The 24,406-nt window shown below is 48.0% G+C and overlaps 2 protein-coding genes across 14 annotated transcripts in view; one reads left to right on the forward strand and one right to left on the reverse strand.

Annotated features, from left to right (window-relative positions):
- PAPLN (papilin, proteoglycan like sulfated glycoprotein) overlaps nucleotides 1-22,263 on the forward strand; it is a 57,053-nt gene extending 34,790 nt beyond the window's left edge. For 2 of the 3 annotated variants that reach the window (XM_056344918.1, XM_056344916.1), the window contains exons 13-28: nucleotides 2,144-2,351; nucleotides 4,089-4,265; nucleotides 5,578-5,734; nucleotides 6,359-6,445; nucleotides 6,972-7,275; nucleotides 7,399-7,516; nucleotides 8,151-8,280; nucleotides 9,545-10,184; nucleotides 10,962-11,099; nucleotides 11,995-12,119; nucleotides 12,964-13,102; nucleotides 14,532-14,669; nucleotides 15,333-15,460; nucleotides 16,053-16,161; nucleotides 18,068-18,243; nucleotides 18,800-22,263. In XM_056344918.1, the coding sequence (XP_056200893.1) occupies nucleotides 2,144-2,351; nucleotides 4,089-4,265; nucleotides 5,578-5,734; nucleotides 6,359-6,445; nucleotides 6,972-7,275; nucleotides 7,399-7,516; nucleotides 8,151-8,280; nucleotides 9,545-10,184; nucleotides 10,962-11,099; nucleotides 11,995-12,119; nucleotides 12,964-13,102; nucleotides 14,532-14,669; nucleotides 15,333-15,460; nucleotides 16,053-16,161; nucleotides 18,068-18,243; nucleotides 18,800-18,975 (2,950 nt within the window). In that variant the 3' untranslated portion in view covers nucleotides 18,976-22,263. The remainder of the gene's footprint in view (nucleotides 1-2,143; nucleotides 2,352-4,088; nucleotides 4,266-5,577; nucleotides 5,735-6,358; nucleotides 6,446-6,971; nucleotides 7,276-7,398; nucleotides 7,517-8,150; nucleotides 8,281-9,544; nucleotides 10,185-10,961; nucleotides 11,100-11,994; nucleotides 12,120-12,963; nucleotides 13,103-14,531; nucleotides 14,670-15,332; nucleotides 15,461-16,052; nucleotides 16,162-18,067; nucleotides 18,244-18,799) is intronic. The other variant, XM_056344917.1, reaches the window with a different exon arrangement.
- Nucleotides 22,082-24,406, reverse strand: part of NUMB (NUMB endocytic adaptor protein) — a 96,162-nt gene continuing 93,837 nt past the window's right edge. For all 11 annotated transcript variants that reach the window (XM_056344921.1, XM_056344922.1, XM_056344929.1 and 8 more), the window contains one exon: nucleotides 22,082-23,477. In XM_056344921.1, the coding sequence (XP_056200896.1) occupies nucleotides 22,768-23,477 (710 nt within the window). In that variant the 3' untranslated portion in view covers nucleotides 22,082-22,767. The remainder of the gene's footprint in view (nucleotides 23,478-24,406) is intronic.

Raw genomic sequence — 24,406 nt, forward strand, 5'->3', positions numbered from 1 at the left:
TCCTTGTAACTTGATTCTTATGGGACTGAGAAGAGGACAGATTCTTCATAGTTTTTGGCTGCTTACCCTGGTAACCTTTTTTTTTCTCTGGAATCAGGGTAAGGGATGAAGAGATGTTCTGGAATATTTTTGTTTGATTTACCAAGATAAGTAAAAGAACAGAAAGGAAAAGAGAGCATGATGGATCGAACGGTTGAAACGTTGGCCAGGATGCTAGCATGCCATAACAAAAGCCTCAGAGTTTCTTAAAAGCTCTTCTTTCTTTGGCATGGGCCCTGGAGCAGGCAGAAAAGTGCCTAGAAACTGATGAGTACAGGGATGTGACAGATAGAATACTTACAATGTACACTGAGGTATGAGAAATAAAAAAAAATAATCAAAAGCAAAACAGTTGTGTCCCAGCTGCTAATAGCTTAGGAGCTGAAATTCTTTGCCCTCTGATGAGAGTCCCAGCCTTGTGGTTGGCCTTGTCTTACAAAAGAAATGAAACAAGTGTCAGAGAAGACATCTTGACTGGCAATTGAAGGAAGTTGTAGGTGAGCCCATCCAGTTGATACAGCCTTTCCAGAACTGTACATTTGCTTTAAAGGAGGCAGAACACAGTTGGGGAGGGGGATTATTCCCACTGGAGCTACTGAAAAATTTTGATCAATGAATTTGTTTTTAACCCTGCAACCACACCACTCTAAGTGGCTTCTACTTGCTGTAGTTTTTTCCTTTCTAAAGGGAACATCTTATTTTATAGCAAATGCCCTTGAGTTTTGGGCTGATATTTGCATCTTTGGCGATAAAGAATGGTATCTTAAGGAGATGAACGTGGCTGAGTCCACTGTGGAGTTTCTGGTAGGGTGTGAATGTGAATTAGCTGGCTGAAACACAGTTTAGGGGTGGGTCGTGAGGGCAGATCAGGGAAGCAGCTGAAGGCTAGGGGAGAAAATATGAACTGCCTTCACACCCTGGCTGGGGCTTACCTGACTGCAAGGGGAGGTAGCAGCTGACAAGCAGATCACCATGATGCTCCCCCTCTACCACCAGTGCTTTTTGACTGCACAGCCTGCTGGAGTCGGGAATGAAGCATCATCTTTTAGTAGGACCTGTAGCGATAGGACAAGGGGGAATGGTTTTAAACTAAAAGAAGGCAGATTTAGATTAGATATTAGGATAAATTCTTTACCGTGAGGGTGGTGAGACACTGGAACAAGCTGCCCAGAGCAGCTGTGGATGCCCCATCCCTGGCAGTGTTCAAGGCCAGGCTGGACGGGGCTGTGAGCAACCTGGTTTAGTGGAAGGTGTCCCTGCCCATGGTAGGGGGGGTGGAAGTAGATGACCTTTGAGGTCCCTTCCAACCTAAACCATTCTGTGATTCTATGTTGTCTCTGAAGCCAGACCATGTAAGCTGTGCTCCCAGCTACCTGGGCAGCTCTGAGCCACAGAAGAGAACAAGGGCAGGGATTTTAGTATCCAAACAATTAGATTGTTTTGTGGACATTCCCCCTTCCATTAGCAAGGGTATTTTGACGACAACTTCAGCAACCAAACACAGGACAAAATCTTATTTAAAGTTTTTGGGGCCTTTTTGTGTGTGCTGCTGTTAGAGAATTTGGCTAACGGGAGGAATAAACCAGCTTTCTGCTAGCTGTCAGTGAAAAGTTCACAAGCACTCTGAGAGTCTGGCATGGTTTGCATGCAGAGTGAAGTCTTGGCTTGGTTTTACTGTTTCTGATAATGGCTGGAGCATAATGGGTGATAAGGCTGGTATGCATTACTTTTCTTTTAGCTGGTTGGGATTGTTTTCTGTTTTTTCTTTCTTTTTCTTTGACGTTCCATTCCAGGGATGACATTTTTGCAGGCATCAGGAGACCAAAACCATGGAGAGAAATCTTCCCCCTCAGGGAGAGCTCTGCACTTCCAGAGGAACAAGGGTTTTGTAGTTGGGAATTTGCCTCTGGACTGGGACTCATGCTCTGCATTGCCAATTAAGCTGGGCCATGCTTGGTCAAATGGGAACTTGCCTCTGACTCTGTTCTGCAAAGGGACGTTTTCCCTATCTGATTACAACAGGGACACAGCACTGACCTCCCCTGTGCCTCTGGGTGGTTTAGCTGGGCTTACAAGCTTTTTTGCTTGGTTCTGCGACCTGCAGGTGGAAGACAGGGGAGTGGGGACCCTGCTCAGCTACCTGTGGTGGGGGCACCCAGACTCGCTCCGTTTATTGTGTGGCATTTGATGGTCAGAGCTCCCGAGCGGTGGTGGATGACGCTGAGTGCATGGCCTTCGCACAGCAGCCGCGCAGCAGTCAGCCCTGCAACATGAGGCAGTGTGCGAGCTGGACCCCAGGGCCCTGGTCAGAGGTGAGTTTCTGCGGTGGAGTTACTGCTTCTTGGCACCTACTGAAGGAGGATCTGCCAAAGCTTGGGGGTGAAGAGCCAGGCTTCTTTTCTGGGACTGTAAAAGGTGTGTGCCCCTGGATAGGTGGCATGCAGAGGTATAGGACTTGTCCCTGCAGTCCTGCAAACAAGTTGTCCAGCTAGCTAGCAGCTGTGTCCTCCTATAAACACGTTCCTATTCCCCAGAACTGCGCGTGCCCCTGCACCTCTGCATCTTTCATTGTATGTTCTCTCTTCTCTGGTCTGCCAGTCCTTTCCCCACTCCTGTATTTTTATCAGATCCACCAGACCTGGCACTGACAGAGTTTCGCAGTCAGGGCTGGTGAAGGTGGAGGGTGAAGCACGAGAGCTGCTGATCAGCTGATGATGTGCAGTAATGCTCCCTCCTCTGTAAAACAGGATCTCATGGCTCTTGCCTGTGCTATTTATTTCTGTGCATATTGCTGCCTCAGCATTACTCGCCCCAAACAGCAGTACTGTAATCACAGCAGTCGGTAAGCAAGATACTCTTGAAACACTGGTGACCTGCTGTTTGGTGTGTGCCAGTGCACGGCTTCTCCAAACACAGCTGTGAGGTTCATTTTTGATTCCTGTGTGCGTTTATATCTCCAGGAGAGGAAACTGTTCAAACTGTATGTGCTCAGTGCTGCCAGCCAGGTATTTAGAAGGCATCTTACATTCCAAGGGCTTGGAATGTAAAGGTAGTGTCTACTCGGTCCCTAAAGCACAAGTGAATTTTCCTCTTTTAAAAGAAATACATGCATGCTTGCAACATTTGACTTACGATCTTATGCTGATACTTTGACTGGTGCAGCAGCATAAAATGCAACTTTGAGGCATGATAATGTAGATGTAAAGTCCTTTGTCTTTTTTTTTTTTTTTTTTTTTTTAAGTGAGTTAAATACTGAGATGACTTCAGGGTTGTGGAGTAAGAGCATTTGGGGAAGGCACCAAGTGTTGTGTTCTGACAAACTGATGAAGTGATTCATTCCAGGATTCTCAGAAGCAATTGTGTTTCGTGTACTCTCAGAGATACAGAGTCACTCTAGTAAATGAGTGGCTGAAATTCAGCAGGGAAGCTAATCCGAAGTAAACCAGACTGTCCCAAGTTAACACTGTCTGTAAGAGACCTTGCTAATCCGTGGAGAAGTAGGCTGGTTTCCAGGAAACACCGCTGTGAATTTAAGAGGGACTGAAAATGTCATAAACCAGTTACTAATATAGAAGTTGTGTGTCAGCTCCACACTGTAAAAATCGAGCACAAGGTCTTCAGGCAGAAGACATGAGCAATACAAGAACATAGTCTTATCTTCCCTTGAGCTGATTTTAATCAGGAATAAACAACACGAGGTTCCAGGTATTTACTGCCATTTATTGTTCTCAATGTATTCTGCAGTATTGATGTTTTTCCAGAATCATTCTCCATGTCTTCTTTGGTAGAGATCAAGAGAAATTATATGACTAGGACAAAATCATCCAGTGAACTCCAGATCTCCAAGACCTTATCCACCATGCCTTATTGTCTCTTCTACAGTATAAACAACTATTCTGCTAACTCCCATCCCAGAAGATGATCTTAATGATGGTTGGTTGTTTTAGGCAATCTCAGAATGGTGCTCTGCCCTAATGCTAGGGAGCACAGCCTAGAAATGCAAGAGGAAACCAGGTGCTTCCTTGTAATTGTTGGGTCCCTTTCTGCAGTGCTCAGCCAGCTGTGGGGAAGGGGTTCAGACCCGGACAGTCACCTGCAGAACGCAGCAGGGCTCTCAGGCTCAGGACTTCGCTTGCCTAATGGAGCCAAAGCCATCAGCCACCCAGCCCTGCCTTAAGGAGAACTGCATCCAGGAAATCGGCTGGCATGTTGGAGACTGGGGCCTGGTGAGCATCGCACTTTCATGGTTTGGAAATAACTGATTATATTGCTGTGCTCCTCACAAACAAGCTTTATTTGAACTGCGCAGTCTGCATGCTGGCTGGGACTGGGAGCATGTGCTGCTTCATTACCAATCCCTTGGCTCACAGTTGCATTGTAACTGGCACTAGTAATGCTCCAGTTAATCTGCTGCCTGCTTTGTATGCAGCTGCTACAAAAATAAATCCTTCTGAGGGTGGGATTATAGTTTCAGTGGCAGTGGCAAAATGCAGCCAATAAACTGAAACAATCCACTCTTGCTGCTTATTCCCAATTCTTTGCTCCATCGCTGTGAATAGCAGAGCAGCGCTCTGGCCGAGTATGGCTTAGAGCTCTAGGCTTCAGGACTGGTCATTGCATTTGGTGATATGGTTTAAAGAACATTCTTGTAATTGTTCAGATAAACTGTGCTTCAGCTGGATTAGTCTTGTCTTTGTGGAGGGAGCCAGACTGTTTTCAACCTGGGAAAAGTGCCGTGGGGAGGAATTAGGGGTAGATGCAATGCATCAGGTGACTTCCAAACATGCTTTTTTCCCTTCTGTGCTAGTCAGACCAGCTTGTTCTGAGTTAAAACATGTTACATCTGGTTCTTCATGAGATGTGGGCCAAGTTTTAATAACAGCAAAAGATGCTGCATACCTTAATCTGATCTTTCCTAGCCCCTGACTTTTTGATATCAGAAGGACTCCCACCTGCATCTGAGTAAGAGAGAGAAATACTCTCCCAATGTTTGTAAAGCTTGCCACGAGCTGGTGTTACAAAGATACCTCATCCTCTCCCCTCCCTTGAGTTACTGCTCATTATTCCCTTTTCGTCTGCAACTTCCAGTGAGAGGAATTCCAGTTAGCTGCTTACAAGAAAGCCACCCGTTTGCTTTCCCATAGTAAACTGTTGTTCTTGAATGCGTAGTTCAAAACTGACCCTCTCACAGCTGGTGGACCCCCGTAGTATTGAGTTGACTTCAGGCCAGGCTGAAACAATTTGCTCCAGCTCCCTGCCATGCCACTGTGGTTAACAGCAGCTCATCTGGATGTTACAGGCTGAGCATGGCTCAGAGCCTAATGCTTCAGGGCTGGGTGCACCACTCTGTAAAATGGTTTAAAGTATGGTTTTCTGATTGTTCAGATGAATCCAGATGAAATATTGTTTGCTTTGTCTTGGTGGAGGAAGCTGTGCTCAGCCTGCAGCTAATCATGCAGCTGTTTCACAGTTCGGATCTGTGGGGTTTCTGCGTTCAGCCTCTGCTGCCTGCTCACTTGCCTTGTCTCTGTGCCTAAGTGTTCAAAGAGCTGCAATTCAGGCATTCGGACACGCCAAGTCATCTGTGCTGACGGCGACTCCAGATTCTACAGTCTTGAGACATGCAAAGCCATCCAGCCACAGAAACCAGCCACCCTGGGTAGCTGCAACATGCAGCCCTGCTACCTGCCACAGCGTGAGTGGTGTTGCTGCTTCTCCTAAGATGCTTTTGTTTAGGAGTAGAAATTCCCAGCTCTGTACCATCTTACGTTCTCTGCTTTTTGCCTGCCTGTCTCCATCCTGCGTGTTTATGTTTTGTGCACGTAACCATGTCATCTCCAGGGTCCCAGTAGCTGTGCTGTTTGAAATGTATGTAACAGGCTTGGGAACAACATCGGTGTGTGTCCATCTTTAATTCAGTATTCCATGATGGCTCTGTCCCAGTGTGCGCTGCAGACTGACCCCAGCACTCCCAGTCAAGAAGGATGACAACCTGGGCAGGCTCAGTAGCTAAAAACTATAGCCAACCCTCATTCCTCTGTGGACCAGCTGTAGAGGAGGCACAATTGATCAGAAGGTTTTGCTTGCTGTCTGTGTCTAGTCTTCTTGCCAGTGCTGAAATGCTGACTTTTGTCTGCTTGCCCATCACAGGTTGCTGTCCTGACAGTCCAATTGAATCCAATGGCTGCCTAGCAGCTGTTCGAGGAAGAGAGAAACATTTTCATCAACTTTAGTCTCCTGTTGACTCCTGGATGCATTTGCAATTATTGGAACATAGGGCTGAATGAACTGCACTCATTTTGTGTATGTGTCTTTCCAGAGGTCCCCAGTATGCAGGACACTATGGGATATGATGTCACCCGCCAATCCTTGCTGACACGTTACAACCCAAACAGCCCTGCCACAGGTTTGGAAGGATTTTGTTAGTTTGGGTTTTTGATGATGGTGGACTTGAAATAGGATGTGGCAGGGGAAGGTTCCTCCTTTTCTTCATTTTTCATTCTTTTCATGGGCTTCTAGAAATTCATCGAGCCAGGGACAAAGTGTAGGTTCTTTTACACCAATAGTAGTGAGCAGTATTTGAATCTGTCCATGTAGAAGACTCTGTACCATGTATAGATCCCAGGTTCTGGCAGCATGACTTGGGTGTTGGCTGAGAGAAATGCTGCCCAATGCAGATCACAGGAAGAAGAAAGGATGATGTGAGTGTACCACGGTAGTGTGGCAGAATGTTCTTACGGGAGAGCAGAAAGAATGGTCAGGGCAGTGAGCAAAGAACCACAGGACACCCAAATCCAGAAGAGTGGGCGAAAAGACACACACTCAGGTGAAACCCTGATGCAGAAAAGCCTGCCCTGTAGCCTTGGGAAGGTAAAAGAAAGCAGAGATGAGGAAACCTGACCAGATTTTGATGCTTACCTGCATGCTTTAAGGAGTTCTGCCCCTGGATTCTGGTGATGAAAGGATGTTCCCTGGGAGCTCCATGATCCATAGTACCTCTGGGAATCACCACACCCCATCCACCAAGGACCGTGGAATCAACTTGTTGACTGTTCGCTGGGAATCACCGTCACGCTCATCGGGTTCTCATCAGCTCAGCTCCTCTCAGCACCCCGCTGCAGGGACTGGCTCTCAGGACTGTCATCAAAGCCCGCATGGCTGCTGTCCGGACGGGCACACTCTGGCTTCGGGCCCTCTGGGGAGAGGTTGCCCCTTCAGCACCTGCCACCAAAACAGGTAGCTGGAAGTAGATAGTCCTGAGCAGGGAGGTATTGCCTTTCCTGGGGGCTTACTGAAATTTACAGCCTGTGCCTGTTGAGCCAGGCAGGTCAGGTACTACTGCAGCCCTTTTGTCTGTAGGTATGGATGCTGTCCTGATGGAGTATCGGCTGCCCAGGGTCCAAACAACATGGGATGCCCACAAAATTACCGTGACATTCAAGTGAGCAGAAATCAGCCCGCTGCAGCCACTCTAACAGTAAGTACAAAACCTCTTTGCATTTAGGAGTCCATCAGATATGAAGATTCAGATTTGACTCCAGTGATACTCATTGTGGGTTTCTGTTGTACTTCATCTCTGCTAGTAATGCTGGAGAACCAATACTCCAGGCACGGTGTCAAGCCCTTTGGCCCACTTTGTTCATATGGAGTATGGGGCATGCACCTGTGATCCTCTGTAAGCAGAAGCAGGGGACAGAGTGGGTGGTTGGGAGATGTCTGAGAAGTGGAAGGCCGTCCTGTGTAGAACTGATTAAATAATCCTGAGTAATCAGATTTCTCTTGGTCAGAAACTTGCCTTCCAATCTCTAGGGGAAAAATGGGAAAAACGTGGTCACAATTAATTGCCTTTGTTTCTCAACTCTGCAGATTAATTGAGGGCAAAATAATAGTCAGGGAGGTAATTCCTCTCATAGCTTGAGGTGCTTGGTGGAGCCAGCATGCTGGGCAGCCCACCCCTTCGCAGCATGCAAGCCTCTAGGAGGCAAGCAAACAAACAGAAGTTCCTCTAACAGCTGGCCTTCTGCAGCCAACAGCTTGGACATGGCGCCTTGCATGTGCTACTGTCCTCGTGTACGCATAATAACTTTTGGCTTTCAATTCCTGTCTTTAAGGCAAGCCAAGCCTTGTCCCAGCAGCACCCCTCGGGTGAGTGCCGCAGTTCCGTGTACGGCTGCTGTTTTGACAATGTCGCTTCAGCTTCAGGCCCTCAAGGGGAAGGATGTCTCAATAGGCCCAACTACCGTAAGTGATACTTCAGCTTCATGATTTAGAAATGTAGGAAGGTTCCTACAGAATCCAGCAGTGTATGGAAGCTTCCTGTGTAGAGGCTCTGTTCTCTGTAAAATGCAGTAAATTATCTCTTTGGGAAGAAAATCTGCCGGGTGGCTGGGGCAGGGGAAGCTTGGAGGGAGTGTAGGAAAGCAGCCAGATGGTTCGGCTCTGTGAGCTACCGCAGAAATTCTTGTTGTCTCCTGATAGTTGGACAGAAGTGTGTTTGTGTGATCTCTGTCAGCCTGTAGAACTTCTGGGGAAGGTGTTTGCTCCCAAGAGGATACTCTGATGCAGCCTGGAGTGCTCCAAAGCAGTTACCTGGGTTTAGGAGAAGTAGGGCCCCTGAGGAATCAGGGCCATACTCAGCCTTTGGACAGTCCATGGACAGAGGTGGAATGAGAGCTACTGCTAAGGGTGGAGGTGTTGCTCAGGGCTGCAAGGAAGCTTTCAGCTAGCAGAGTTCAAGACAGTGCCTGCTGTACTATGAGGGCACTAGAACTGCTGGGCAAAAGCATCTCTGCTCCTTTAGCTTCCAGCTGTATCCTCCGCAGGCACATTGCTGCTGCATTGCCTTGCCCTTCTGCTACCGCACGGAGATTGGTTGGTAGCCAGTCTGTGAGGCTGCCCTGGGCAGCCTGTGAGGGGCAAGGGGAAGCTCTCTGGGTCCTCTCTGCTCAGCCACAGTTTGGCAAAGGACCCCTCAGTAACAGCCCTGCATCCAGTGTTTGTCAGCATGTGGCAAACTGTGATACCTGTGACTCAGAGCACAGGGCTGGGTTTGTAGAAACATTAGGCTGTGCTTCTCTTTATATCGACATGTGGGAGGGTGTTCTATAACATGTGAAGCTTCACAACTGGGTCTAATCCACTTGCTTTGTGGACTGGAAATGTGCAAATGGCAGCCACATGCCCCTTGCAGGAGAGGAAGCCCCAGAGCCAAACTTGCAGCTGCACAATTCCCTGAGAAAGGCTGTAAAGCATCTGTCTAGTATCTAGATTCAGAAATGTCTCTGAGGTTGGTTCTCCCTCCACCAGTGGCAAAACTGGGGCAGAAAGAAACCTGTGAGCAGCTGCCCAGTTTTGAAGCAGAGTGGGTGCAAAACTCGGGTGTCCTACTTTGTCACCTGCCCTCAGCCCACAGGGCCATCAGGTCGCCTAGGTAGATGGCTTGAAGCACCTGGAGCTTTGTGCTTCATGACCCTCACATCTCCTTCTGCTCTGCTCTTTTTGGTAGCGTATCCTGTCATATGCCTGCTACCCAGTGCCCATGGCCCCTGCACGAACTGGACCACTCGCTGGTACTTCGTCACTGCCGTTGGCAAGTGCAACCGGTTTTGGTATGGTGGCTGTCACGGCAATAAAAACAGCTTTGTCTCAGAGGAGGAGTGCATTGGAGCGTGCCACAATTCTGTGAGCATCGGTTCTCTGGAGCACCAGCCCTCTTCTGGCACAGGAACGCTGCAACGCCAGCACGCTGGCTCCCACTCTCATACAGGGGATACTCAGGGTCAGCAGCAGCCACCCCCAAGAGAGTCTGCAAGTCACAGCCAAGAAGGAAGAGCCTACGGGGCTTCACTCCCCACACAAGACAGACACAGACAGCACAGCTGGAGAAGTGAGGTGTTGCCAGAGTCTTTGGCAAGGACTGGTGTGCAGGAGAGCCAGCACCGGGGCACCCAGCAAAGCAGACTGGACAGCCTGAGCCACCTGCACTTGCGGGAAACAGCAGTGCCAAGGCAGAGTAGCAGCAGCCAGCAGTTGCTGCCCCATGAAGGCACGCAGTGGCACAAGGCTTTTGGAGCAGGTGTTTCCCTGACGGAGGGATTTGAGCACCAGGCACCTGCAGACTTGTTTCCAGCACAGGCTCTGCACAGGTGATGATTCCTGATGCCCCCCACCCCTTCTGCCATCTTACTGTGCAGCTTCCTCTGGAGTGAAAGTGTTGCCCCTGCTGGGACCAGCTAGGTGGGAATACCATGCAATGGATTTGCTATACATGTTGGCCTTTTGGTAAATCAAGTTATTCAGGCCCTGGAGTTATCTGCTGCCTCTTTCCTTGCATTCTTGCTGCTCTCTGACAGCACTAGAGAAATATGGTGTCTGAAAAGACTGCAGGATCCTAGGGTCTTTGTCTGGGAAGTATTCTTACACTTTAAATGGGAATCCGTAGGTGTTTTTCTTGTTCTGACCAGCAAATCTAGCTGGCTTTCTGACTTCAGAGCCTTTATCTGAGCTCTGCGTGGAACAGCAGTGAGTTGTTCTAGGAAGACTTTCAAGATGCAGAGTTTGGGTCAGAATCCAGACAGTGCCACCCTGAAAATCAGGCGTGCTTAGAGCTGGACCTAAATGTGTCTGCACTGGATCTGTGTCTGTCTGGTGAGTTAAACCTAGTTCCTTCAGAAGAGAGGACTCACTCTCTTCCTGGAGATATTGTAGCATTCAGTCTGTCTGGTGCAGCCTTTGCCATATAGGAGAGGGCTCCCCACATGTTGCCTGGTGCACCTGCTCAGAGCTGAAAGGGCAGCTGGTCCTGCTTTGCCCTGGGTGTGGGTGTGTGTGACTCAACCAGAGTCACATTAGAGGACCCAGAGAAAAGGAGGGCAGCAGAGGTCCCTGAGAGAGGTTCTGAAAGGAATCGCTATCTCTTTCAGAACCATCCTGGAGGAAGCCAAGCCTTCTCTTGTGACAGCAGTCGTGGGACAAAACCTCCAGCTGGTCTGCAAGACAGGCATGTCCCCCTTCTCCAGAGTGGAGTGGGTGAAGGATGGCCGGCCAGTCTCCTCTGACAGGTGAGCTCTGCTCCCATCACTGTAGAGCAGATGGAGTCCTTGCTGGGCAGAGTGTCAAATATGCTTGCCTGCTTTCTTTGTAATTCTACTGTTAACATTCTTTAAAAAAAAACAAACAAACAAAAAAACCCACCAAAAAACCAAAACCAACAAACCCCACCAAAAAAAAAAAAAAAAAAAAAAAGCCCCCAAAAGCTAAGCCCATGTATGGACCTAAGAGCATGTGCTGTCCGCCAGGTCTGTGCACAGCAGAAACTAGCTAGTGTTATGGGGCAGAACAGGTGCGGTCCCACAACAAGGTGCTGGTAGAAGCTGACATGTGGGTAGTGATACAGAAAAATGTTGTCTCTGTTGGATTAATCTTGGGGCAGCACTAAGTCAGTAGTCCACGGTGAAGCTTATAGCCAAGTAACTCAGAGATCCTCTGGCTGGAAGTTTCTGGCAGTTCCATCTAAGATATAATTTTTTATAACTGCTTTTAAAGCCTGTTTTTCCTGGGAAGTCTGTTTCCAGCAACAGTTTGGAGCCAGACAGTCACTTTGTGTTATGAAAATCACAGTTAAGAAAAGCCCAGTTATGCTTTTCTATTTGCAGATGACTGCTGTGGCTCAAGGTCCTGCCTGGGAGGGCAGTTTGCCTTCTCATGGGAGAGGGTTGCTGAAAGCAGTTCCCTGTTTTCCCATCTCAGTTTCCTCTCTGTTCCTGATGTCCTTTCTGCTGCATTTATTTTCCCTGCCCGTGACCCCTCTGTGGTAAACAGGGATTTGTTTTTTCTAAGCTGGGGAAGGCACTGCATGGTGATGGTTTATGTAACATCAGCACGAAGGGTTGCTCTGCCTTGGCCGGTTGCTGTCTGTGGCTAGGCAGAGGCAGTTAATCCTTGCTCCTGTTGCAGGCACACCTACCAGTCTGACAGCTCCTTAGTGATCAGCCACGTCAAGCCCGAGGATGCTGGAACTTACACATGCCTCATTTCTGACGGGAGGACAGAGAGACGACAGATTCAGTTACAGATCATAGGTGACTTGTCTTCCACTTAAGACCAAAGAGGTGGCACAGGGCTAGGACCCTCTGTGGCAGTGGTGTCCCAAGACTTAGTCACAATAGCTGGTCTCTTCCACTGTAGGGATGCCAAGACATTGTGTGGAGCAGCAGGGCTGCTTTTGGTGTTACATCATGGTAAAGCCTTAACCCTAAAGCACTTCCTCCCCTGCAGTGCCACCCCATAACTGGAATTGTGGCTTGCCTGTAACCTCCCTTGTTTCCAGCACAATGAGCATGTCTTCCTCCCTGAGAGCCATTAGCTGCCTCCTAATCCTGGAACAAAGACTCCAGAAGAAGGGTTTTCTGCTGTTTCCTGGGCTCTCCATCTCATGCTATATAGTGACCAGCCTGCCATAGTTGTCTGTGCTGGTGCATTTATGGTTTGTGTTTTGCCCAAACTCCTGCTGAGTAACAAACTATTCTCTTTTCTGAAAAATGTGCCTTATTTAAGCAACAAACAAACAAAAAAAGAAAGACTAATCTCAAAAGATGGGCCAGCAAGGCACCCTGTAGCCTTCAATCTCTGAAGTGTGCTTTGTCACAGCCATGGCACATGGGGCAGAAGGCATTGCGGCCTGAGGGATGCTGCAACATGTTCACTGACAGAGGAGAGAAAGGAGCCTAAAATTGCTTGCCTGCAGGTCTGTGACTCTCATTAGTAGACAGGGCAGGCTTACCGCACTAGTCAGCCAGAAAACAGATGGCTGAAGGGCTCCTTGGCTCCCGTTCAGCAAGCTCTCCCAAGCTCATAGAAACCCCATGCAAGAGGTCACAGTAAGAAGTGTCCTTTTATTCACATATGGCATTTTATTTTGAATAGAGTATCAGAGAACTGTTCTGGCAGAGGGTGAGAGAGGTCGGGTCCTTCACAAGGAAAATCAGCAGCATCGAGAGCTATCCAGAGGCAGGAAGGTTGTGCAGGCAGCTGGTTCCTCTGTGCAGCAACAATTCACATACAGGTAAGTTCGCATACAGCAACAGTTTGTCCACCATGCCCAGCTGATGAACCATATGGCATCTCTTCATGTAGAAAAGCGAAGATTGGAAAGGTCCTGGGTCAGCTGTTCTGGGGCACGGTTGGGAAGCAAGCAGTACTGAACTGCTGACAATGGTAACAGGAAAAGATCTCAGTCACAAGCTGTCTTCTGTCCTCCCCGAGGGTCTTTTGAAAGAAGCATATTCTGAGCAAAGACGCATAGAGAGACTGACAGCAAAGGAGCGAGGTTCAAACAAAAGTAGAAATAGCAGGGGCAGCATCCTTAGCTGTTCAAGTCAACGTAGGCAGAAAGAGAAACTTGTTCTGGAAAAAATCAGACCAAATAGGAACTGCTTAACTAGCACAGAATAGACACGTATTTTAAAAAAGCTCCGGTTAATTTAGCCCCCACCCGTTTATTTTAAATATTTTGTGAACAAACCAGTTTGACTCAGAACTAACTCCTCATGTACTGGGTGGCATGTTTTGCAGCTTCTTGCCTGGTTTTCTGGTGCTTCTATGCCCCACAGATATCAAAGGTTAGAGAGTATTTTTGCCTTAAATGCAGCGTGTTGGGGCTTCAGATTAAATGGGACCATGATCTGATCCCTCTTTTCTTTTGAGTTTACAACCTAAAACCCAGCCAATTTGCTGAACTCCTCAGCAAGCTCCTTAGCTGCTTCTGCCTAAGAGCAGAAAGAAGTGATTCAGATTCATTGAATTAAGAGCATTGAGGCTCTTTGGCTTTGTTTTTTGAGATCAAGAATTCAGGTCAGAGAATGGGGGTGGGAGAGATGATGTTTTATTTGACTCTGGGAACATGGTGGTTTAGTTCCCTTCTCAAACGGGGTTCAGCTGTAGTTGTGAGAGCAAAGAGCACGAGGGGACAGGTGGTGTGAGAGCCTGACCTCCACCTTTCTACTGCATGAAGTGGATGGCCAGTTCCTGAGCCTTGCGTGCAGCTGGGCGGTTTTAAAGAGCACTTCACACCCCAGAAAGTAGCTGCTCGTTTTTGTGTGCCAGATTAGCACCTTGGGAGAAGCTTACTTGGTGCCCTGTTCAGGACTTTTACTATTTGCCATGTGCTCATGTTGTTAATGCTTCCTAAGCTGTTATCCAGAGGGATGCTATAAGAAACACGGTTGCTGTCTCTAAAGGGTTAAGCTGGCTGGCAGGAGTGCAGCACCAAGCTGTGCTGAGCTGCAGCGGGATTTGATGGAGGCTGCTCTTTTCTTCGTGTTGTGAGTGAATGTTGGTAAGGGCAAGTATCAGAGCTCTGATGGGAGCACAGAGACCGCCCTTCCCTGTTGGAGGTGAAAAATAAGGATTGTGATTAAAAAAAGCCTTGTGCTGAAGGCAAATGCTGAACAGGGAAGTTTCTGCATCTTTTGCTGTGCTTGTGAACTCTGCAGATTGAGAATGGATAAGAGTGAGCCCTCAGTAGTGGAGGCCAACGTCGGGGAGAGAGTCAGACTGCCCTGCACAGTGGAAGCATCACCAGCTCTTACCATTGAGTGGCAGAAAGATGGGCAGCCCCTCTCCTCTCCCAGGTGAGCTCCCAAGTGGCTCCATCATACCCCAGGCAGGTTCAAGTGGAGGAGAGCCTCCTCCTTGCCTTGCCTCCCGCGTCTCCTCCCTGAGAGAATGGAGCTGCTGGCCGGGCAGCTAGGGCCCATGCTGCTCTAAGCCAGCCGCCTTCCTTAGTTAGGGCCAGGCCGTACTCCTTGACTGCCCTGTCCTCACTCACACAGCACAGTCTGAACACTGAACCCTCAAGTGAACAGCTGTGATTAAGGGTCTGCAAGTGAGCCAAAGCTGAAATGTATTCATCTACAAGGTCAGCAGAAAGAGAACACACAGCAAGCAAACTTACCAAAACCCAGCCGGTCTGTGAGCCAGGGCAGGGGCTCACAGCAGAGAGAGAGATCAGGGTGGCTGCAGTGAGCTCCCCCAGCTGCTGGTGCTGCCTGTCCTGCAGCTCCCCTCACCCTCTGCCCCCAGACACCTGCTCTAGGAGCAAGCTCTTCCAGTCTACAGTACTAGTGCTGGGACTTGAGGACCAGGGGTTGCATTACAGGTTGAACTGAGCTGCTGCTAAACCTTTGCTCAGTGCTGCTGGAAAGTTGTGCATGAGGCTCAGCATCAGCTCTGGTGGCTGGAGCCCCATCCTGACCCAGGCACAGGCTGAGGGCCCTTCTGGTTTTGTTCCCCAGGCACAGGCAGCAGTCGGATGGGGCCCTGGTGATCAGCCGGGTCAGCTCTGAAGACGCTGGCTTCTTTACCTGCATTGCCTCAAATGGACGTGACCAGGACCAGCGCCAGGTCCTGTTCCGACCTCTGGGTACTGGATGGGTGACGGTGGTGATGCATGGCATGTCTGTACACACAGTGTGTGCACACAATGGGAAACGGGGCGGGCTGGGCAGTGTGGGTTTCTTGTCTGGCCGTGCCTCTTGGCTTCACACCTGATGTTTAACAGGCAGCTTGAGGGCAAGGGAAGAGCGAGTTGTGTTACCCGATGGTAATCCACGTGTGTGTAGTAGAGCGTGGTGCTCCAGGCAGCTGGGAAGAGGGACTAATAGTACAGTAAGAGTGACTCTTCAGGGCCTTGTTTCTGGGACACTGGTGTGGAACGGGTATAGGAGCAAGAGGAACCAAGGAGCTGGTTCTTCTGTGCACATGATGTCCTTGTGTCCAGCTGAAGGAAAAAGCTTTTTGAGGCCCCTGCTACTTGTCCTTGCTTAGGCCAAAACCCTTAGGAAATCCACGTTCCCCATAGCAACAGCGTTGCAGCTCCAAACATACTGTTTCAAGGCCTAGGGGCTCATAACTCCTCGCAGCATATGTTGGACTTTTCCCATGAGGGAGCGCTCCTACTGCCAGGGGCTGCGTGCATTGCCTTCCTGCTAGCCATGATTTCGCTTCTGGTCTAGGAGAGCTGAAGATCACTGGTCTGCTGCCAAGCATCACGGTACCTGAGGGAGGGACTGCTCAGCTTCACTGTGCAGTGTCTGGCAACAACGTGAATATAAGGTGGTCAAGGTGAGCAAAAATGAGACAGAACTTCCCTTTTCTTCTCTTCCCAAACCTCATCAGTTACCCTCCAAATAGTAATGCAGAATGCCTGCCAGGCAAGGGAGAGATCCACGGCTCTCAGCCCCCACTAGCATCACCCAGCCTTTCCTAAACAACTTGGCTGTTTCCAAAAAATCCTGGGCAAGATCCCTGTGGGGTGGGGGGGTTACAGGTCATGTTCCAGCCGAATGAGGAGGAAAGCAGATGTTAAACTAAGATTTTATGGAGTTCATAAGGGCTCCATGCTGGAAAGTCAGTGACATTACAATAGCAAAAACTAAAATAAGTAACTAGAGGAAGGCCTTTAGTTGGTCTTTATAAAACTTTCTCTGCTTAACCCTAACAAACATTTTAGTCCGTGCAATAACAGCAACTCTCCTCCCACCTTCCTGCTGCAATAGTTCTCTCCCTCTACTGTCAAGTGGGAGCACAGGAGATTTTAAAGTGTGTTAATAAAGGTAAAGGAAAAGCTGTGTCCTCCTGATGGTTTACAGGGAAACTCTGAATTTGTGTAAGTGTTTGGTGGGGTTTTTTTCCCCTATTTGAAAATAATCAGTTCTGTTTTGGAGCCTTCTTGCAAAGGATCCGGAGAGATGGATTGGTAATTGTTTAAATCCCTCTGCTCCAAGGGGTAGGACTGAAGTGGGCCATCTCACAAAGAGAGCTTTTCTTCCACACATGAGTTTGGTATTTGAGTGAACAAAATGATGCAAGTTTCAGAGTCTAAATGAAACACTTTTCAGGGAAACAGATTTCATTTCCTTGGTAACTAGGAGTTCATAATTCAGGCAGTTTTCCTGCTGGGCACAGAGTATTCCAGGAGGAACAGAACAGACACAATCTTGCTGGTATTTTAAACCTTTTTTTTTTTAAACAAACTTTTAAGGAAGAGGAAAAGAGGGTGCATTGCTCGCTACCCCATATGTTCCTCAAGCAATATGTGCTGCTATCAATGCCAGCCAAACAAGCACTGCCAGACCACAACCTGGAGAGTGGGAAAGGCACCCTGGATTTTGTCTTAGTTCCTCAAACCTAAAAAATGTGTAATAGTGGAAAGGGCAATGTCTTTATACAGAGCACACAGCTAGCTGCCTCCCACGCAGATAGTGAGCTAACAGGCTTGTGTTACTACCCAATTGTAGAGCCAGCTCAAGGCAAAAGAAAGTTTCTTCCTTCCTGCTGAATTTATAAAAATTCACTCCTTTCACAGAGCATCAGTTCCCAAGGAGCACAGAGAGCTCCTTTAGCCCTGTGGTGGGTTGACCTTGGCTGGATGCCAGGTGCCCACAAGCTGCTCTACCACTCCCCTCCTCAGCAGAACAGGGAGGGGAGAAAATAAGAGAAAAGTAAAACCTTGTGAGTCAAGATAAAGACAGTTTAATGAAGCAACAGCAAAGTCTGTGTGCGCCAAAGCAAAGGAAAAACAAAAGATGTTATTCTCCACTTCCCATCAGCTGGCGATGCTCGGCCACCCGGCCACTTCCCAGGAAGCAGGGCTTCAGTGTGCGTAGCAGTTGATCCACAAGGCAAATGTAAATAACAAATGCTTCCTCCTCCTTTCTCTTGGCTTTTGTATCTGAGCAGACGTCGTATGGTATGGAATATCCCTTGGGTCAGTTTGGGTCAGCTGTCCTGGCTCTGTCCCCTCCCAAGACCCTGCCCACCCCCAGCCTGCTGGTGATGGGGGGATGTTGGAGAGCCAGCCTTGGTGCTGTGCGAGCGCTGCTCAGCAGCAGCCAAACACTGGTGTGTTAGCAGCACCCTTCTGGCTGCCAGTACAAGCACAGCACTGGGAGGGCTGCTGTGGGGCTCAGCCAGAGCCAGTACAAGCCCCATGGGTGGGAATAGTGATACAAAATGTGTTTTGCCACAGGAATGGAGTCCCCATGCGGGCAGATGGCCACCGCATTCACCTGTCCCAGGATGGAAGCCTGATGATAAGCAACGTTCAGGAGGCTGACGAGGGATCCTACATATGCAGCGCCTACAGCAGCAGCAATTCTGTCAGTGCCAGCACGGAGGTGAAAGTGCTGAGGAACAGGCTGAGCAGTGAGTACAGCCTGGCCTCCTGGCTTCTCCCGGCACAGTGCCAGTCTCTTGGCTGCTGTTACAGGTCTGCCCAGTGCATATGCCCATCCGCTGCCGACCTCGGGCTTTGGGGAGCAGCAGAAGCCTCTGGGCTGTGCTACCTGCAGAGCCTTGCTTTCCTTGGGCACAAAAGCAGGGCAGTGGAAACACCGCCACCCCGCCAGGGGCACTGGGAGCCTGATTAATTTCCTGAGGCGAAAATGCCGGTTGGTTGACCAGATAGTTGGCTGCAAGGTTCGTATTTGGAGTCTGGACACCATCCAGTTGGCTTTACAGAGGGTGTAGAGTGGTCTTTTCTCAGGCCATCAGCCCCAGAAACGGCATCCTCCTCCTGTATCTCACCAGAGGTGTCAGTTTCTCTCTCATCCTTGATGTTGGGCTAAATTTAAAACGTTTATCTTGGAACTGGCAAGGTGAAGAAAGCCGGAACATGCTGTGTCTTTTGGGAGGGAAGGGAAAGCTGAGGATATGCCCTGGTAGTGTATTTACAGTTGCTTCACCTTTTGCTTGGCTGCAGCTACTGTGAATTACGTCGCTGACCCGAGCAGGGAGTGCGTGGACCAGCCACACCTCGCCAACTGTGAGCTGATCCTGCAGGCCCAGCTCTGCAGCAATGGGTACTACTCCAGCTTCTGCTGCGCCAGCTGCGCTCGGTACCAGCCGCAGGCCAGCCCTCCGCGGCACCGCGGGTGACAGGTACCTGCAGGCCAGCGCTCCGCGGCACGGCGGGTGACAGGCGCCTCCGTGGCCGCATGAAAACACAGGTGACCGATGATAAGACTGCAAGTCTGAACTCTGTCCTTCTACTGCATGAAACTGTTCTGGCAGCTCTGCCCTGCTGGAAAGCTGAAGAGGGTGAATTGAACAGAGTGTAGTGGGTGTAACTGTTCAAAGGTGGGAGACCCACCACCCTCAGGTTTATTGCAAACTCCTTTCCCCTCCTCCCCCCACCCGCCTATGCCTGGCTGTAGCTAACCCATCTCTGCACTTAAGTGTAGTTGCTGTCACTCACAGAACAGGATAATTGGGAATTTAAGGATGCTGTGACTTTAGAGAAGGCAGAAAACCAGCGTGAAAGAGGGAGAGAGCACTGCTTCATACAGGCAAGAGAGAGAAGTACTGTTAAAAAAAATAATCTCTGAAGTGTTTGAAGATGGGCCTGAACGGTCTTAACTAAAGCACTAATGAGTAATCCTGGGGAGCACTTTCCATCACCACCAGCGCTCGCTGGTTTGGACTCTAAATGCAGTTAAATCGGTTCCGATGCACCTAAAAATAAGAATCACTAACCTAATGATTGCACTCTTTTCAGCACAGGTATGGCTTCAGGATTGGACACAGTGCTTTAAGGTGTGAACAAACTGAAAAGTCTAGAAGCAGTCCAGTAAAGGAGTGAGAGGTGACAGTCATGCAGCTATTTGGGGGGTGGGTCTTTCTGTGGTCCGATTGATTCTGCTTGCTAGAAAAGACAAAAAAACCTTGTTTTGCAATTAAGACCCTTTCATTTGATTAGGGAAAACTTCCTCTGCTGTAACTCACGAGGTATGAAGAGTGTAAGGTTTGAAGTTGACATCATTGGATACTTATGAACAATAAGATGGTCCTGAAAACTTCTAATTGTGTTTGTACATAATTTTGCATTTAGCATCTCTGACCAGCGCAGTGTTTTGGTTTTTTCTGGGGGACACACAGGGTGTTTTAGTATATAGTATGACTTTGCATTTTGAGACAAGGGATTAATCACAGACTGTAAATTCTAGTCTTAGTGAAGCCCTCTCAGTTCACATGGGGCAGACAGAGGGTGGTCAAGGTCTGTGGACCTACTGAGGAGCAGAGTTAGAAGCTGATCGTGGTTGTATCAAGAATAAGCAGTCAGTTCTATAACATTCCTTCCTACTATGTCAGGGGGTCTATTTTCAGAACATTTAAATAGTCTTTGTAGTCAGCTTTCATTTAAGCTGTGTGGTTGTAGATGATGTGGCCAGGGAGTGTTTTCTCAAGGCTCATGAGGGCTGTAACAGCCACCTGTGTTCTGATGGGCAGGACCGTGACCCTGAGGGTGCTTCTGTTAAGTGGGCGTTTATTCTGACCCCCTTTCAGCTGCACAACCGTGGTAGTAAGGATGGTAGCGGAAGGCATGCGGTTCACTGCTTTAAGTACATGTCATTGTTGTAATAGCTAACTACAGGGCCTTTTAACGTTTCTTCTGTTTGTTAAGTTGAGCTTTTCCCTTTATAGAGTAACACAACTGCCTAACTGAATGTTTACTACTTTGATTTGCGAATCAAGGGTTTTTTTCTTCCCTAAACAATGGATTGGGGGAAGGTCGTGTCTCCTTTACTGTGATCTCCAGGGCAGGGAAAGGGTGTAGCTATACTGGGCTATTTTTCAGCTGATCTTGTGGCACTACTGTGAAAGATTCAAAACTGATGTTGTAAGCTACACATGCTTTCTTTCCTGTTATAAATGTCTACAATATTTGCTTGCTTTTTGAAAACTGAAAAAAGCACTGCTACCAACTGAAATACCATCGGGACTGTTGGTCATTACTATTCATATCATACTGAAAACAGGCAAGAATCTGTAAAGAGAAAAAAAGTCCCGGTTTTCTAGACCACATTGCTGTGAGACTCACTGTGCCTGCCTGGAAATGGAAACTGCTGGCAGGCTCAAATGCTCGGGCCAAACAAAGGGAGCATTTTTTCCCCTTCAGGTTACGAAGTCTGACTTTTCCTTCTGTCTAAGCTGATGGTGCACGTAGGAATGCAGTAAGAACCAGTCACGCTACCAGGGTAGATACCAGCTCACTGGAAGAAGTGAAGGCAGGAGTGAAAATACACAGTCTTCTCATACGGCTCTTAGGATCTCTACTTCTTTTAGTGGTAGCGGTAAGAAAAACACAGTGAGTTTCCCTTTTTTCCTTTTGAATGTTATTGTCTTTATGTAAATATTCAGTGTTAGAAAAAATACAGTGATGCAAACCTCGAACCTGACGTTTTCAGTAAAGCCCTCCATTTTAGAGCTTTAAATAGTTATGGGTCACAAGGATATCTGCAAGTTCAGTCCTGAAGTTCAAGGTAACCTAACATGGTGTGTAAAGTGAGAGGTGTTAAGATACTAAGTTTCTAGGTCGGCAAGCAGGACTCATCTATGTTCACCTAGTAACACCGAAGATACCGAGAAGGGCTAATGCTGAAAACTGAATGGGGGTGGGAAAGAAAGCTTTCACAGACAGTGTTTCTACCACCAACATTTATTTCTGTTAAAGCAGATTATAAATCATCAGTACAAATATATATAACTTACATTTGCTTGTAAGGCCAAAGTTTAAAAGTAAAGTTAAAATGAGATGGTTTTCACAAGTCACCAGAGGCAAAACCGGGACCAGCTGCAGCCTTAACCACAAGGTTTCACAAATCAGTGGAAAAAAAATTAGAAAATAAAACCAAAGTTAAAAACCTCTAGGATCTATTGACAGACGAACATAAAATGGTTTCCCAGGTAGCCCCAGGATGTAGATATGATTACAGTAAGTTGTCACAGTAGTGTTAGAACCAATAGATTAAGACAAAGAAACTGCAGCAATACATGAAAGGAAAAAAACCCTACTATATATAATATGTAGTTTGATTCTGATAAAAACCAGTAAATTTTCCCCATGGTTTTCAAACCATGACAATACTGTTCTTGGATTTTTTTCTTTAAAACTACAACATAATGACTTATTGGTTGTGATTGTTGTTGCAATATGCTACTTACAATGAACAGATACAAGAACAAGCTAGAGCCCCTTTTTCCACCACCCCCCCGATATTACTTACAATAAGAATCAGAGATAAATCAATCTTATGTACATATTTCTTACATCCAACCCCTTTTTTTTAACCTTTGGCAAGATTACTTACAACTCATACAGGTTTTAATATCCAACTATTTAAAATATTCTAAATGCATAAAAATAAAGATTTTGGCTTTACTTTATTCTTTACATATAATATTCACTTTGTTACTCAAAATGGAAGCTCAACTTTTTCCACAGACCTAGCTTTTGCTAAGCAGGTGACAATCTCCCACACACATCCATCCCCCCACCCCACCCCACCCCAATTTACCCTGAGGGGGATGTCCAGGACGCGCAGGGCATCAGAAGGACACAAGTACAGGATCTGCCTTCCTTTCTGTGAGATGCTCAATGCTGCTGCAGAACAGGCTTTGGGACCGGGTGTCTCTCTTTGCTCTGTTTGACTTCCAGCCTTCCAAGTGAGGAGGGAATGCAGGCCGGGGTGGCTCCAGGATTCCTTTTAAGAACTGCACATTAAATTCTCTGTATGTTTATATCCTCCCCATAACCGCTCCCTCTTTCTAACCCATTTTTGTTTGAAGGGAGCTTTGGGATTATCAAAGCAAACTGATCAGAAACAGGCCCCTCTGCTCCCTTTATCCCTCTATCCTAACGTACAATTTATCCACCCCCCACAGGACTGCTTAAAGTTCAATCTCAAATGTCTTCTGTAAGTCGCTTGAGAAGGGGTTAGTTGGAGAGGGGTTAGTGCGCTGCTTTGCTTTGCTCTCCAGCGCTGCCCACTGTGCTTCAAAGGGGTCTACCTGTGGAGCAGCTGCGGGAGGCTGCGAATGCTTGTCCTCTGCAGCCCACTTGCTGCCCTCAACTCCGTTGAAAGCCGCAGAGCCGTTGTGCTGCGCAGGTGGATTGAAGAAAGGGCTGCTCGTAGCGCTGCTGCTTTCATACTGAGGGAACGTCTGCTGTTTGACCAGACTGGGTGACTGATGCGGGTGGGCCGCCGGAGTGTGGCTTGCAGTACCGAAGACGTTGGCTACCATCTGGGAAGGTGTTATTCCAACCACAGGTACGCTTGGGGCTGCATAGCTCATCCCGTTTGCCACAGCGTAGGGCTGAGCTGGAAGAAATGCTGGCTGCATGGGTGGTACCACGCCCACCGGCACAGGCTGAGGTGCGATGAAGGTGCTGACTGGGAAGGCTGGTGCTGACTGGGAAGCTGCAGGAGGAGGCTGTAGTAGTGGCTGTGGGGCTGGGGCTGGGGCTGGCTGCTGTTGGGCTCTGACAGTCTTTGAGACCTCTTCCAGCCAGCGGTCTGCCTCCGAGGGAGTGCGCCTGTGGTTTCCTTGGAAGAGACTTGGTGAGGCTGCACCTGAGGAGGTGCTGCTCCATTCAGTGCCTGTGAAGGAAAGCATGGGGAAGTCACTAATATTTCCACTCCTCACCCTTTTATCAGTTAGAAAGTATGGAGTATGTACACAAGGAACAGACAGGCCTCCTCCCTCCGTGGTGAAAAGACTGCTACCAACACTGGAAGCATCTTTATGCATCGCTGTACTATTCCGTTATAGGAAGACTTTGGTCAGGAAGGGGTAGAGAAGAGCTGCTTCCTCACCAAAATGCAGGTTGGTTTTTTCCCTTCATAACAGACATCTGGGACTTTAGGGCATGCAGGAGAGCTGCCACCTGCACTCGTAACTTGGTGGCAATGATCTAGGCCATAACCACTAATTCCTCTAGCTGGGCGTATTGGGTTTTGAATGTACAACTCGGGACTGTTAGAACACAAAGCTATAAGAAACTTTTAAGACGCGTTTGCTCTGCTTCCTGAATTAAGGCTTTACCCTCTGAAAGACAGTAATGTAATGGTACTGGGAGTTCAAGATAACATTCAATTTTCTCTCCCATACACACTGAAGTGCGAGTACTCACCACAATATACGCGAACATTTAAGGCAATAAATCTAATCAAATTACTATATGAAAACTGTACTTGAATATGACTACTTTATATTCTTCCCTTCCTCTTTTCACATACAACTCAGGCTGTTAACCTCTCAAAATCTTTTACTATGTGCAACACCTACATTTTAGACTACTTCTATAAAACTGTCTCCGATTTTAACTCATGTGTCTTCAGCGATTAAAAAAAAACAAAAAACCACCATCAGCAAAATTTCTCTTTTTTGAGTTGAGCTCACACCAGGAAATTATGTTGGTTTGACTGTAGCCTTCTAGCATGTGTGTCCACATGGGTGATGGCCATTAGAAGTACCGCATTATATTTCACATAACTAGAGACAAGGACCAGAGGGACAGGCTAAACTT

Source organism: Falco biarmicus, chromosome 7, assembly GCF_023638135.1.
Source record: "Falco biarmicus isolate bFalBia1 chromosome 7, bFalBia1.pri, whole genome shotgun sequence".
NCBI lineage: Eukaryota > Metazoa > Chordata > Aves > Falconiformes > Falconidae > Falco > Falco biarmicus.